This window comes from Passer domesticus, chromosome 3, assembly GCF_036417665.1.
Source record: "Passer domesticus isolate bPasDom1 chromosome 3, bPasDom1.hap1, whole genome shotgun sequence".
Classification (NCBI taxonomy): domain Eukaryota; kingdom Metazoa; phylum Chordata; class Aves; order Passeriformes; family Passeridae; genus Passer; species Passer domesticus.
This window is the reverse complement of record NC_087476.1, coordinates 117,421,697-117,438,107: the sequence shown is the minus strand read 5'-3', so window position 1 is coordinate 117,438,107 and position 16,411 is coordinate 117,421,697. Positions and strand designations below refer to the sequence as shown.

Here is a 16,411-nt window from a genome sequence, read left to right as displayed (position 1 = left end):
TTCTAGCCAAACTCTGCTAAGCTATTTTCAATGACAATTTCCTCTGGTAAAAGACAGACTACCAGTAAGCAGACAAATATTTACTCCTGATATTTACTGGTGCTTGAGGGGAGAATTAGAGAATGGCATCTGGCTGAATGAACATATCATAGACACCCCCCTGAGAATGTTTAGTTAATTTTTGTTTGTGTGTGAATTATTTCTTAGCTATGTAAATCAGTAAGACTCTGAAACTTAAAAAATACTAAATTTTTACACCTTCAAATTTGGTGAAGTTATTAATGGATCTTCCTGTATGCAAATGCATAACCCTCTGCAAGTGCTACACTGGGTGAACAAAGAAAAAAAAAAAAGAAAAAACTCCATTTATCAGGAAATAAAACTCCTTTAGTAAGTTACACTGCCAAGTTTTTCCATACAAACTTTGACAAATTTAAACAACCTCATTCTTTTTAAGGTTGGTATCATCACATTTTTATTGAAAACTAATTTTTAAACCTCTATTTTTCTTTTTAGCTGGCAATATTTATCAGTAGCCCAAACTTCCAAGTAACTTCAGTCTGTTTTGGTCACAATACTCTCTCTTCACACTGGCCTATTAGTTGTGATCCCATTAACTCCACCTTTGTTAACATCCTTTCTACCTTGCTGTCCCCACAGCCTGCAGCACTGACAGAGTCACACATGCTCAGCTGCAGCACAGATTTGAAGTGGGTGAGTCAAACCAGATAATAACACAGATCTGCAGTCCTGCTGAAAGGAATGGTCTGCAGCTCCAGAGAAGCACAGCTGATAAAAAAGTTACAGGAGTATTTATCAATTAAAATATCTTTGACAAGAAGATTAACTTCTAATTACTCAAGTATTTAAATGGTTTTAAACCAGTTATTTTAAAATATTTTATGAGAGCACAGCTTTGACAGTGTGAGTTTTAGGGCAACAAATCATATGCCTGATCCTTGCTAAATGACCCTTTTCTACTAGTTTGGGGAGATATATCCTGCTTTTCTTTTCTTTTAGAATCTGATTTTTCATTTCTATTTCATTTGGAAAAACTACTTTGAAAACCTTCCTTCCTGTAAGGCTGCAATTATCCTACACTCCATGGATAGCATGAGAATTCCATATTGAGAGCATGGGTTGGTTTTTATCCCTGCTCCGTGGACAGGATGTGCCCGGACAGCTGCCAAAACCAGCATGTTGTTACTGGATTACTCACCAGGGAGAAGAGCTCTATCTGATCACCTCCTTACCTACCACCTTTGGGAATCTACACAAGCTCTGCACAGCACTCTGGAGCCCTTGAAATTTCAAATTGCAGGTCGGTAAGTTCATGCATTGGCATATCTTTCAAGCATTGACTTGCCCCTCATTACATGAACAGCAATACTGCACAGGGACCCCTCTTCTCCCAGGAACACTTTCACAATCCCAGGTTCACAGGAGGTAATTGAAATGCTGTGAACAGGAAAAGTTCCAAAATGAACAACTAACTTCCACAACTCCCCCATCCTTAATTTCTTCACAAGTCTTAGCTCCTTGAAAAAAAATGTTTTCTCTAGCAGAGTACTAATTTTTATTATCTAAGAACACAGATGTAAATTGCCTAATTTATCACTGTTTTCCTTTGCTAACAGTTCTCTGGGATTTATACCTTATTTATATCAATATATGTAACTGTGCAGTGGTCAGACAGCTCAGCAAAGCAAAGAGAAATGGCCAATCCAAAGGCCCACAGGCCCCAAATAAAGCATAGGCATTTAATTTAATTACCAATACTTTGATACTCAACATTAAACACAAATATTGTGAATTACATTCTCACAGGTTACCAAAGCTCTACATTTAAACTAAGAATGAGGGGAACAGAGGGAATCCCTGGTAGTTTTGTAGCACAAGTAATATGGGCCAGGTCAATGCCAGATGCATGCACAGATGCACATGTTTACCTACCTGATATTTCAAATTTCACCAATTCCAGCTCCATAATGCAGTGTGCTCAGGAGACATTAAAAAGTGGGAAACAGTGACAGAGATCCCAAGCTAAAGAAAATGTTTTGGTAAATAATTATCTGTTTGTATTTACATTTGTCGTATTTCCAGTTCAAAATGAGCAAAATATTTTTCTTAGCACAAACAAGATATAAAGTGATGGTTTGGTTTTCAAATAGCAATGCAGAAAGTTTTAACTGCACTAAGTTTTCATTACATCATCTAAACATTAAGAGGGACAAGGAGAACAGGCTTCTGAGGCTACATCAGTCTTATCATAGAAGACATGAAGTTTATTAGCTGTGAGTTTAGGACGACACAAGAATTTGAAACAAGAGCTAACCTTTTCATTTGATTGTCTTCTTTTCTTTAGTTGAATGAGATCTGTTTCCACCTTTTCGGCCAACTCCAGCTTCCTCTTGTTCCTCTTAAAAGCTGCTAAACTAAACCCTATAAAAATAGTTCAAAAGCATGTAACTAAGTAAAATTTACTTATTTTAAGCAAATATTGATAAGTCGACATTTTGAAGGACATATCCCCCACTTCTTTAGTGATGCAAAAAGCACCAATAAAAAGCCAAAAATTAAGTATTCAAGTTTCAGTACAAGTTGCTCACATCTTTTCCTAAGCTTAAAAGTTCTACTATTGTTCAGCAACGGTGATGAGTAAAATATCTGGTAGAAGCACAGCATGAACACATGGAAGCTGGTCTAAATATCTTTGGCAATGAAGCAGCACTGCACAGAGGAGAACAGAATAAGTGGCTTGTGTTAAAATTATTTTTGACTGCTGACAAGTAAATAGATACCATGTGAGCTCATTCTGATAGCCATAAAATTAGGTTACTATTTTATTACCTTAATCACATATCTGTATGTCTACCCATATATTTAAAGCCACACACAAGTCTAGCAGTAGTTTATGCTCCATAATCCAACAGAGTCTAAAGACCACCTAGGTCTCAAGAAGACAAACATCTACTTTCCACATCTAAGCCCTACATTCAGAAAGGAAGTGCTCTCTAAAGTGGACTAAAAAATAAAATTGTTATGCTTAAGAGACCAAAATGACATGTTCCTGTTTTAGAAGTTTCAGTTCATGAACAAATTGCAGATATTGACCTATTTAGTTTAAATTAGTTTTGACTCAATATCATCCCAGGTTGTTTTAACATCCTCTGTAAAATGTAAAGAGGTGGGGAGAAAATGTCTTTTGTCACTTGTTTAACCACACCAAATCAAGCTATTGGGAGAACAGAGCAATTTGAATCTTACTTATACAAGTAAGTCACAAATTCAACGGAAACTAAAAAGCACAGGTTTTTCTACAAACTTCAAAAAATGTCATTTAAAATGACATTCTGAACCTAGTTATATCACTATTATTCAGAAAACTGGAACAGCTACATCAAGTCTAGTCATAAACTCAATACTGCCAATGGAATCCAGAGCTTTCATCTACAAAGTACAGAGACAGTGAGCATTTAACTTTGAAACTTCTCCACACAGGTGTCAAATTCACCTAGTGAACTCTCTTTTAGTCATGTTTTAAGTATATAAAACTGGACCTTAATGTACACACAGTTAGTTATAGTTAGTTCAAGTATATAACTCAAAAAGTAGTGAGAAAGCTGGTATTTACCTCCAAAAACCTAATGAATACCAGTTCTTTAAAAATGGAAACCCATATTAATCAGCCATCACCAAGAAAGGAATTCGTTCTACTGTATAGAGCTGATTAATGCAGCTACTTAAGACAAACATTTCTATGTTTGAAATAAGGATGAAGAGGGGTAAAACCTGAATACTTGATAAGAGGGAGAAGACAAAGAATCACTTTACTCAAGTACTAATTGGCAGTGCAGAGAAACAAACTAAAAATCTCTCACAGATAAGAAGTTTGTAAACAGAAGTGCCCCAAAATAAACTAAGCCATCACATTGCTTTTAAGAGAACTTTTAAACAGGAGAACTTTTAAGTTGACACAAATTCACCAAGCACAGCAAACACCTATAGGCAGAGCCATACAGAGTGAGTAAGAATGGTGTTGGCCTTGGTATTCTTCAAAAGCAGGCATTACACAGGGATAAATATACCTAAACCTGTTACCTGCTGATGGCACTGCCTCCTGCCAAGCCAGATAAAACATGGACCTAGAGAGGCAAAAGGTGCTGGAGCCCACACATGCAAAGCTGAACAGGTTCCTTGTACTTCAGAGCCAAATGCCAGCAGTGTCCTGAAACCTTCTGCAGTATTTGCACGTTCACCAGCTCAAACACATGCACAAACATCACATCAAATGCACACAACACATGGACTACCTCCAAGCTGCCCTGCCAGCTGCACAGAGTGCTGTTACATGGCCTCTCAGCATCTCCACTCCACCTACACCTTGGCAGCACATTTATCCTGCCATTTTTCCACAACACACAAAATGTTTCATTTTCACTTAAGACTGCAATCCCTAGCTGAGCAATTAATTTCCCTGTACTTTAAGATAGCTTGTCTTTGCAAAACAGGAAAAAACCTGAAGACTTACTCTGAATGATCTGCTAACAGTAACTTCTGCATTGTTAATTCAAAGTGATATCAGTAAGTTGTGAAAAACAAGGCAGAAAAAACCATTACGAGCAAAGAAGTACACATCTCTTGGGCCACGTCAGACAGACAGATGAAGACATCTTTCTAGCAGCATTTAATGTGTAGTTTGGAAGGGATATTGGAAGGCTGTGGAGTCCAAAAAAACCCAAATCCAATTTAAAAAAATTTGTCAGTATTTTCAACAATGGAGATTTCACAACTCCTCCGGGCCTCTGTATCAATATTTGATTAACCTCAGATTTAAATAAATAAGGTATTAATTCATACTCTTCAGTTTTGTTCAGTTTACCTTTACCTCATCGTACCTTTCATACCTGTGAGGGAACATCAGTCTAGTCAGATATCCCCTAGAAGAGAAATTCTTGTGCTCAGATTACACTGAACTTCAGAATAGTTATGAGGATTAACTTTTAGATGAAAGGTGAAGATTTTCTTTTAGCAAGGACTCATGAATAATAGCCTTTCATTATTTAAGGAAAATAATTACTAGCAGTAATTATCAATTCCTCTTAGCAGGTTAAGCCAGCTAATACCTCCAAAGTGACCAAATAACCATGAAATAAAGGACCAGGTTAAAACTCAAAACTTGGCAATTTTTTTCCTCTGATAGTTTTATGTCCAACTTCAGACTTAAAAAAAAATGTCTTGACTCTTACTTGAAACTTAAATTTGTTTTTTTTTTCTCCACAGAATAAGGGAATTAAGAGTAAAGCAAGTGACAAGCTGCCTGCCCTTAGTTTATTCCTGCCTCTGTGATATTCTATGTACAACCACTATAAATGCCATTAAAATGAACAGTACTTTCATTGCTTCATCTTGGTCTACTAGTGACAAAAGAAACTGAGGAACACAAGCGAGCTCCAAAATACACACATGAAAGGTGAAACTAGAATTTTCTGAAAACACCCTCTAAGTTTGGTCCTTGACAAAGAACACATTAAAACATCAAATTTAAACATTCCATGAACTAAAATACAATCCAGGATTCAAACATGCTTGGTTAACAACACACACACAACATGGAAAAACAACCCACAGAAAATTTCTTTTGCGAATAAGTGCTACAGACAGAAAGAAAACACCTATGCACAATTTGAGTTCATAGTTCACATTAAATCTAAACCAAAACCTCAACTTTGTGGTGCAAGGACGCTACAAAATTTCACTTGTCCTTAATGACAGTATAAAAACCACTCTCACCTTCTCCAACCAGACAGTGCATTCCAAGCTTGAGAAAAGGAAAGGGTCACAACACAGTGATGAAGACAGGCATGTTTTCCTAAAACAAATGCAATATAGCTACATCAGCCTGATATTGCCTGGGTCAAGGAGGAAGAGAAGAGCAAGAAAAGCAAAGCTTACTGACTGGGGAGAAAGCTAGGAAGATGGGTAAGGGAGCTGATGGAATTTTAGCTTGACAAAGGTTTGGATCACAGCCCAGTGGTACTGTTACTGAAATCTATGGAAAGGTATTTAGTAAAATGTTCTTTGATTTTGCTCAAAAACTTAAAAGTTTAGATGTAATTCAAAAAAGTATTTTCAGATAAAATCCCTGGCAATTACTACCCTACCCAGCAACAGCATGTGCACTCCACATCATGCTTAGGAGAATTGAGTCTTGGGAGCCACAGAGTACAACCAGCCCATCTCTTCTGCTCCCTCATTTATGCACCTACTGGCATAAATAAAACCACCTCCGACCTGCTGGGAGAGGAAGGGAAAAAAAGAAAAAAAGCCCCACAGCTTTACAAAATTACTGTTCTTGTTTAAAAGTCATTTTCTCAGGCCTCATCCAGACTAAAGACTCGATGAGTGACAACTGTAGCACATCAGAACCAAAGTATTATAAATAAATCCAACCTCATTTACAGTATTTACCACACGCCCCTGCCTTGCAGCATGGGGTGCCTCTTCTGCAACAAATAATCTCCAAGGACCTGGAAACACCTTCCTAATCCTCCACATTCTCCCTTCAGCCCCCAAGGTACCAACATGAGCAGCCCACATGGATTCTGCAATTTGGGTGCCAGACAGGGGAAGCTCTGGTGGAACACTTGGTCACAGCAGAGCTGAGACAAGTGCAGGGGTTTGCCCCCACAAAGTTCTGTGGCTGAGTACAGAACCGGTACAAGAAGCTCCTGCTCAACACCACTCCCCTGCAGGAGAGGCTGGCATGAGTGGATGTGGTATCAGAACATGCACTTGATAATATTTATCTGTAAATGCAGATGTAAAGTCTCCCAGGCTCATCTTGTTCAAAGCTAAGACTGCTGTAGATATTCAAAGGTTCAGATGTTCCTGGATACCCTGCTGAGAAATGGCCACAAGATCTCCATTACATAATTAATTAGCCTAAGATTCATCACCTAAACTATTACTGCTAGACAATAAATACACTTTTTTACATGTTGTTTTCATCATTATGACCACCTAACAGGGAGATGAGAAAGCATTTTTCAGCAAGCAAGTCAGAGGAAGAGATCATTAGTCTCTGACTAATGATGAAGAGATTCATCTGTGCCATTTGTTTGCATAAAACTTCCATATCCTTGACTCACCTCCTGTACTCTGATCATTCCTTAACTCCTCTAACCATTATACTATGTACAAGTAAAAATTTAATCAAAAATCTTGACAGTTATATTAGATAATGATACAATGACTAAGTAATGAAACACACAGCTCTTCAGAAGTTTTTCTCAGTCACCTTTCATAGCCCATGAGAAATGATTCAGAGAGCAGAGGCACATGAAAAGCAGACTTATCCTGTACATGGAGTCCTGAAACTACTGAATTGTACATACAGACTTAAATACAACACTAAGACACCTTTTCATCTGTTAAAAAATGGCACAATTGATACATATCTAGTTGTTAATTCTAGCCCAATGTACCTTAAACAGGCCTGCAGATGACAGGCTGTTTATTAGAATACACTGTTAATTTCTTGCCCAAAGTTAGTGCAAAACATTTTTACTACAAAGTCCATGTTTCTTCAAAATCCCCATGCTTTTATAAGCCACATGTACTCCCTTACTTATTTCCAGCAAAGTTGAAAAGTTGAAAAATGGCTATCTGAACAGGTATATTTTCAAACAGAGGAAGGAAATAGAAATTTTTAGCACCACTAAATGACAAATCAAGTTCAGGACAATATTCAAACCTTCCTGGTTACAGTGCTGGAACAGCAAGCTGGCAACATAATCCCCAAATACCAACTTTCAATCACATACATTACAAATTATTATGCAACTAAATATTATACAACCTATAAGTGTTCATCAATCCTTGTTTAAAATCAAACTATAAATTGAAAATACTGTAAAAACTCCAAGAATATTTCAAAATCTTTGGAGTAGAGACAGAGCTCTGACCAATCATATAGCACCCCCTGGCAGACAGTGCTTAGAGTCAGCTGGCAGAAGCTTTCTGCAATTTATCTTTCTATTCCATATTAAAAGAGAATGCAACTATTGGAGAAGAGAATTAAAAAGGAATATACTAACAAATTAGTTAACCCACAGGAATTAAAATGATCTTGTGAAGAATTCTGTTGAGCAGTTGTTAAAATAAATGACACAAATTAAAACACAAAGATGAAAATAAATTTCTTGTTAACAAAGCTATTTTACATGACAGATTAACACCACTCAGGCTTGTGTTGGGACTAAAAGACTACTAGAGATAGCTTCCATGTTGCCTTGCTTTGACAGAAACACCAGAAGTAATGGGGGGGGAAAAGGCACTTGGCAAATGCACATTAAAAAAAATAACCTCTCAGAGCACTACTCTATAGATCTGTTCTTTACCACACAAACTCAGGGCAAACTGCTGCTGGACACAGCATTTCTTACTACTTCCTGCAAGAAATCTTATTTTTCATCAAGTAGCCTTTCCTGAGCCTGGAAGATTTTAATTCAAATTATTTTCTGGGCACTTTGGCCCAACCTTTTTTCTGGATAATTTACTGCCATTCTCCTGGCTGCACTCAGCTGTTCTGATTTCAGAACAGCAAGTGACCCTACAATACTGTCTCCAAATCCAGGGAAGATTTACATCATGTATTCAGATTAACCAAGCTTCCTAACCAAATCCCCAGAACCCTTGAGTTTCTCTCCAAATCTTTCATCCTCCCCTTAAAAAAAAAAAAAAAAAATATGATCTGAGCCACTGCCTGAAATTCATAGCACAGTTTCAGCAGTACAGCATGTGTTTTTCTTAATACAACAATAATGAAATAATGAGGGAACTGGGAGTGAGGTGAGATTTGGGGTTTTGGAGGAGAGGCAGGCAATACTGGTGGTCAGGGAGACATACAGTGTCACTAGAAATAGCACAGTCATCCAGAAAAGACTCTCCCTCATTAAAGAATCCAAGCAGCCATAAGATAAAACAGCAATTTCCTTGCATGCACACAGTTAAATAAAAGCAACAAAGTACAAGTAAAGAAATGGTTTTTCACAAGTGGAATTTCAAAACAACCCATAGCAGCCCTGAGTCTGTTGAACAAGATGTGATTTTACTGATGACACGAAGTTATTCACGGTAATTCAAGAATTTGACTGAAGAAGGATTCTGAGTAGAATTTTGACAATGAAGTAGAAGCTTTTATTCAGCAAGTCTCAAAATAATGACAATGAGGTAACTCATAGTTGTAAAGGTTTTTGCAGGTGCTGGAAACTAATATGGGTTCAAAAGGAAACAAAAATTTCATGTCAGAAAATGCCACTGTTTACTTTGCATGTATGCAGGAGTCACTAACAAGTCTGGAATTTAGAGTCTGGAATAATATAAGGGATAGGGGAAGGGAAGCAAATACTTGCTCTGTTCTTACATCCTTCCTTAAGCATCTTATTTATGGCTACTCTTGAACTGCAGTTCACAAGTTATGTGGATCCACTGCTGCCATTTTTGTTCTTATATAACATTATTCACTGAGGTGCATACAGTCCCTTCCACACTATTAGAGTTACAAGTTTGCTGCATGGGCAGGTGCCTGCCTTCTCTTTCCCTTTGAAGACTTAACATTGCAAGCAAATGCAAGATGCTGTCTTACACCATGTTATCTTTGTCAAAGATAATTTACATCTATTATAGGCTGAGTTGATAATTTCAGATAGAAATATTTTGGTTATTACTAGTGCTGACACATATATTGGCAATTGAGGATGTACCTCAAATTTACATTGCATATTTAAAGTGTACTTTTAACATTTTTAAAAGACTCCAATGTACAGTAATTCAGCACTTCTAAATTGTAATTACAACTTAACACCTCGATTAGGCTGTCAAAGCAGTCTCTCTAGCACAGGGCAACAAAGCACTGGGATCAGCCAGTATGGTACTGGCAGCCTCTAGTTTGGGCTGGGATTAATAAATTCAGCTTCTTTGCAGACTGTGAGCAATACAGACAGATCACATTTCAGGTGCTTGGGTTTGTTTTGTTTTTTTAAACCACCCACTCTATACACTGGAAAGTCATCAGGTTTCTACAAATGGTAGAAATCCCATTTCCTCACACACTTGACAAACCAAAGAAGATGAAGCACATGAGCCTTGACAAAACCTTGATGTAATTCAACTAGCAACAGGGTTTAAAGCATGCTTCCAGTTTGGTGCTTAGATACTTTGACAATTCTGAGAGAACTATGGAGCATGACCACAAAGCAGATCGTGACCCTTCCTTGATACTGATCACAGGGAAGCTCCACCCCTGCAAACCAACCACCCAGTCCCCCAGCCTCACTGACAGCAGCTGTAACATTACTCTTCTCATCTCAGGTCCAAGAAAAAGGAGACAGAATAAGACAACTTCAAGAATATCTTTTCCATGTGCAGCACAGAGAAGCCAAAACATGCACATAGTTCTCCCTGCCAATATTTACTGCAAGTACACATCCAAATTTGGATTAGAGGTTTTTAGAGAGGATTTCGGTTTGGTTTTTTGTAAATAAGTTACTAAACATATTTTTCTGACATTTGGCAATTAGTTCAGTTCTTTCTTTTACAGAGTTATTCAGAAGATACGTGATGTCTTCTTAATTTATCCCCAGTTCTCCATTCAAACTTTACCACAGTTATGGTAGCAAGCACAATCAAAAAAGTCTCCCTTTTTTTGAAGACTGGTACATTATTTAACAAAACAGCTGAGTTCAGACAAGATCTCTTTGTGGTTGCTTGGAAACAACATTCTATTTGATTGTTTCTTAAGTATATCTAACTTTCCTTTCCATGGTAACATTGGATACATTTATTTTGGCTTCTCACATGTTACCTGTGAGAGAGTTTCCAATTTCTTTTCAGTTATAACAATCCCATGTTGTCACACATGTTGCTAATGACCATTTTCCAATCCCACTGACCAGAGGTCAATAAAGTACAAGATTTACTTTGCTAAGGACCGGGATGGGAATCAGTGTAACATTTCTGGAACTGATTCTTCAGGTTCTTGTTTACTCTTGTATTGTTTTTTTTTTTTCACAGGAAAAAAAAAATCAGATATACTACCATTAATAACTATACTGCAAAATCCATTTGACAGTCCAGTTGTTTTAACTGTTTTAATGCAAATTGTTTTGCTAAATGTAAGTATGCTGAATGCACTGCAGAGACAAAATGCAAGCAGTGCTCTATTGGAGCAGGATTGTGAAAATATATTGTCTGGGATTATTCTTCTGATGTTTCCCCAGTGTAAATTCATAGTATGGATTAGGCAAACCAAACTAGCAGTGGCCATCCATCCCTATTTTTGAACTGTAATATGCATATTTGCTCTGACTTGGGTACATCGCAGCTAGCAAATGTAACATCTGGCAATTAATATCACAATCAAAACACACTGGTACTAGAAATAGTTGAAATCTGTGCATGCAAACAGTATTAGTCAAGGCACCTTCTTCGTGAAGTATCTCCTGCATGTAGGTAGCAACTACTTTCCTAAAAAAAAAAAAAAAAAAGGCAACCCTCCTCCCCCCAAAAAAACCTTCAAAGCACTAAGTGTTTTCACTCTTTCTAGAGCCACAGAAATAAAGGTGCTCTGCAAATGCTGTTTTGAACAGCAGATAGACAGAGCAAAAGTTTCAGTCACGTGGAGCTAGAGATCAAAACTTTCTGTCCAAAATGAAATGTGTCATGAATATGTGTGAAAATCAGTGTGATCAAATAAAACAGTGCCACTGTTTCAGGGGTTACACTCAGCACTGAGTATCAACAATTCTGAGATGCATTTTCTAGATATTTATCTACATTTAAAATCAGACCCAATAAGAAGCTTAATGGGAACCCTGGGTTTCAACCTCTAATCTAGGGATGAGATATTTGAAGTAGTAGTACTGTTTACTGTAAAATAAACATTCCTAATCTTCTGTGTTCTCCTTCTTTGAGTAATAACTTCTGATTTTTTTTTCCTGCATAACCCCAACAGGCAGCACAGGCCACGTTCTCACCTAAAACAAACTACAGACTGGTAGTTATGGCACCTTCCAAAAGGGAGGCTGAAGAAGTGAAGGAAGAGAACCATATCCTCCTTCCCAAGGGTAAGGGCACTCATTTTTAGCCTAGTTCACAGATAATATATCAACATAACATAATCTTATTTTTTATTTTAAGACAAGAAGATTTTCTAAGAAACTAGGCTTAATATACAGTATAATCCAAGTCTGTTTTCCAGATTGGGTTATTCTCTCAGATTAGGTGAAGTGAAACCTTAGGTTGAAAAAAAAATAAAGGCAAATTACTTGGACAGCCTGTTTAGGCAAGAGCAGTTCTGGACAAATACTCAGAGATGGGTGTAACTACACAATCTCAGAGACAAACTGGGACCTGCTGAATTTTGATACACAGCTAGTTGGTGCTGTTAGCATCCAAGATGGATCACAACTGGAGACTTGTAGGACTGAGCTTTTAAAGAGCCTACATTTTGGTTAAAAAGAAGTCCATCGCTGAATTTAGTCCTAGAATCACAGAATCACTTAAATTAGATGTTGCTAAAATGCAGCTAAAGTAATAGTTTACAGTTTTTTCTATTTAGATACTTATCAGTAAATTAGTCAACTTAAACAACCCTTATAGACCATAACACCATAAACTAGCTGAACGTTAAGAACAATGAAGTGATGTACACCTCAAAAGATGAGGCACCATTTAAAGTTACTCTGTCCTGTTCTTCCTACTGACACCACCAGTTTACTCACTTGTAGCCATGATACCTGGAGGACATGCTGGTATCCCGTGATCAACTGCCCATCTGTAAGCTCCTTCACCAACTAAAAAGCTAGGAGACACAGAAGAGGGAGTTTAAACAAAACCATATAACAAATCCCCCTTTGCTTGCAATTATTTTTTTTCTATTTGGTTTGGTCAATTTTAAATCATAAGCTGTCTATATTTCACAGGACTGTCTGCTATTAATTACATTTGGCAACCTTACGTAGTTTTATTACAAGATTATGCAGCTCTGACATTAAATTTATTACTGGACAAAACCAAGTACTATTAAATTTGAAATTCAATACAAAATCAGCATCAGCTTTCAACTGCAGCTAAAACAGGACACAGCTGTCTTAAATCTTGCTCTCTATAACAGCTTAACAAGATCCTGAAGACCAAAAACATGGGATGAGAAAGGTGAGAATGGTAAGGTATTTCCAGTAAAGCCAGCCAGTGCCAAAGGAATACCAAGCAGTATTTTGAGAAATATAATACAAGCTAAAAACTAACTGCATTTAGAAGGATTAAAGTCTATTTAATAGAGTTTTATCAATCACTTGTAAATGAGACTAGCCCACTAAATTTTAAATATACTTGCAAAAAAACTCCAGCCATCTGAGAAGCTGTTTTCTAGTCAGTACTGAACACTTTACCATAGTGAGACAGTACACACTACTGTGACAACAAACAAGAGCAAAAAATATACACACACATGGAACTTCTAGGGATAGAAGAGAAAGCAAACCTCGTGTTGTTTCCCCTTGGAGAAATTAATCCTACTGCCAAAAAAAAGGGTATGTAGTAGCTGGAAATGAGGCACTTTCATAAAGCTGCTGTGCAACACAATAAAGCACAACTACTTCCAATCTTATTTCAAAAATGGACAATGAAGTTAAGAATAACACAACTGCCTAATAGACACCAGAAGCAAAGACTAAGAATTTTCAGCAAATTGGAAAAAGTTTCACTGAAATACCAGAGTTAAGAAGCTGAGTCTAAAGAAGTTATTCCAGCTACAAAGTGGTTCCTGGGACCATGCAGTTCTCAGTTTCTGAGAACCCTATTGATAAAGCAAATTTTTTGGCATTAACGCTGCTAAAAGTTTTCTTGACAGTGCTATATCCAACATCAAGCTCCCATTATATAGTATTTTGTGGTGGCATTTTCTATCTTCTATATGACTTAACCAATCCAAGAGGTATGCCCAGTCTTTCTCTACTAAAGTCTCAAAAAAGGTTGATCTAAATGAGAATTTGAATTGTTAAATGCATATTTCCTACCATTGTTAGTGCAGCTTCAGGTAAGAATTGTTCACGTTGCAAGATACAGTAGGATAAGTTACTGGGTACTTTGGCAGAACTCAAGCATCTACTGTTAGATAAGTTAGCGCTCAAGAAACAACCTGGCACTGACACATAACATAAAAAAGCTTTAAATATTAACATAAAGATATGCAAACTGCAGCCAAAATTCATTTAGTAGTATTCTTAATTGTCTAAAAGAAGGTGGTTTAGTCTTTATGAAACGACACATTTTTGGGAAGTAATAAGCACTTCCTTATCAACAAAATAATTTACACAGAGAGAAAGGTTAGGTGGGAAAAGCACCAAACTCAGCATTGGGAGTTTGATATATGGTAACTCAAGCACAGGTCAGTCAGAAGTACTGTGTTTTCCAAGCAGTTTCACAGCTGCCTTTTTAATACATAAAACCAGAAAATGTCACTAGTATTTTATGAAGAGTGCAAAAAAGCACCCACTAGTGTCTCCTAACTCATGCAATGTGACTTTTAGTTTGTTCACATTTCTGTCCTTAATCCTTAGATTCCTTTCCCTCCCAGAACACATAAAGTTTTAGTTCCAAAGTGTCTTTAAATCAGAGCAGAAAACTATTTGAGGCTCCATATCACCACAGAGATCATCCACCTTTTTTAAACTGTCCAGTTCAGATCTTTAAAGGACACCGTAATCACAGAAAAGTTAAAATAAACTGTTTACAAGACAAATAGCATCAGGACCTCAATGCTTTGTTGTCTGCACATAAAAACAAAACTACCACCAAGTTTGATTTACTGGGGGAAAAGGAAGAGGGAATAAAGCCAGGGCACTATAGAAAGCAGTCAAAACCACCTTAGCCTTCAGGCTAATTCAAAATACAATTTTCCAAAGGGAGAGGAAAAACCAATACATAAACAAAGGATGAATGAGTTTATTCTCTGCTACTCTGAAAGTTGGGTCTGCACAAACAGGACATAAAGATCTTTCTTGCAAATATGTATCAGACAAAGTACTCTGTAGTTCTTACAGGCTCAGAACACAGAGGATGAAAACACCCTCCCAGCAAGAAGGTGGTGCTCAGATGTGCTTTCCAGTTCCAGGCACACTAGGCCATATTAATAGAAAATATAAGTAGAGGCCTCTGAAATAGTCTTTTTAGGCAATTTTCTCCAAGAACATTATTATGCTGGTGCTGAATACTCCAAACAGGGCCATTTAATACAGGCTGTAGGGAAACAGGCTGCTCCAAGCTAAACAGAAGTATCAGAAGATTTGGGTCATGGTCAAGGTGATCCGCATGGTAGCAAATATACTTTGTAACATTTTATTATAAAATGTAGCAATCCCTCTGAAATCAGTTGAAATTGTTCTGAAGAAACACAGAGCAGGGATAAAAGGTGGTGTGCCTTCATTCCCTCTGGGAACTTTGACTAGGCACTGCCCTACTTGTCACACAATGTTTGTATCCTGCACATAACAGTGTAAAGCTGTGAAACAATTACAAATCTCTGTATATCCCAAGGAAGGGGGGAAAACTAAGAAGGAATTCTTTCCCACATAGTTATTACTGAGAAAGTGATATGGACATGGACTTAATGTCAGTACTACTAAGGAGTTCTAAGAAAGGAGGCATTTAGGTGCATTTGTGCTGTCCTGCAAATCTTACCAAATCCTACATTTAAGAGCAGACAGATGTAAAGAAGCCTCTTTCCTTAGGTCAAGGTTTCACAGTAGGAAGGAGAAAATCTTCAAGCTTATTACTACAAAACATTTAATCCATTACTCTGTGATCAAAGCCTGCTTCTAAAGGTTCATCCAGTTTGTAACCATGCAATTACAAAAGTACTTTCTTTTGTAAAAGTTACACAAGGAACGGGAATATCTTACAGGAGATTGTACAATATTTACAAGTTAAGTATTTTCTGTTCCTTCATCAGAGAAAATCCTAACACCAAGCTGAATAAAGTATGACAGAAAGATGTCAGGACCTCAGAGGTTTCAACAACTCCACCAAGCATTCAGAGTTTCTCTAAAATTTTAAATTCTATTTGGATAGTGGGATTCTGTGTTTTAAATAACACAAGAGACTGATCCAGAAAGACACACTCTACAGAGCAATTTACAGCACATTAGATACATTAGCTCAGACACTTGATCCCTCCATCCCAAAAAAGCTTATCATCTCTGTATAACTTAATTCACACTTATTGGAATTTCTTCTATGAAAAAATCAGAACTACACCACTTTGAATTGGTTTTGAACTGCCACTGTGAAAATGTATGCTGCACTGGGGTAAACAGCCCAAGCAAACTATCTCCACTGTTCTTTTATA

The 16,411-nt window shown here is 37.2% G+C and overlaps 1 protein-coding gene across 6 annotated transcripts in view; it reads right to left on the bottom strand.

Moving 5' to 3' along the window:
* Positions 1-16,411, bottom strand: part of TASP1 (taspase 1) — a 78,132-nt gene that overhangs the window by 44,656 nt on the left and 17,065 nt on the right. For 4 of the 6 annotated variants that reach the window (XR_010359591.1, XM_064415423.1, XM_064415421.1 and 1 more), the window contains exons 7-8: positions 12,786-12,865; positions 2,336-2,442 (exon numbers count right to left, since the gene is read on the bottom strand). Coding sequence is in view for 5 of the 6 variants with exons in the window: in XM_064415423.1 (XP_064271493.1) it covers positions 2,336-2,442; positions 12,786-12,865 (187 nt within the window). In the remaining variant the exon portion in view is untranslated. Of the gene's footprint in view, positions 1-2,335; positions 2,443-5,793; positions 5,873-12,785; positions 12,866-16,411 lie in introns of all 6 variants that reach the window. The other 2 variants (XM_064415422.1, XM_064415424.1) reach the window with 2 other exon arrangements.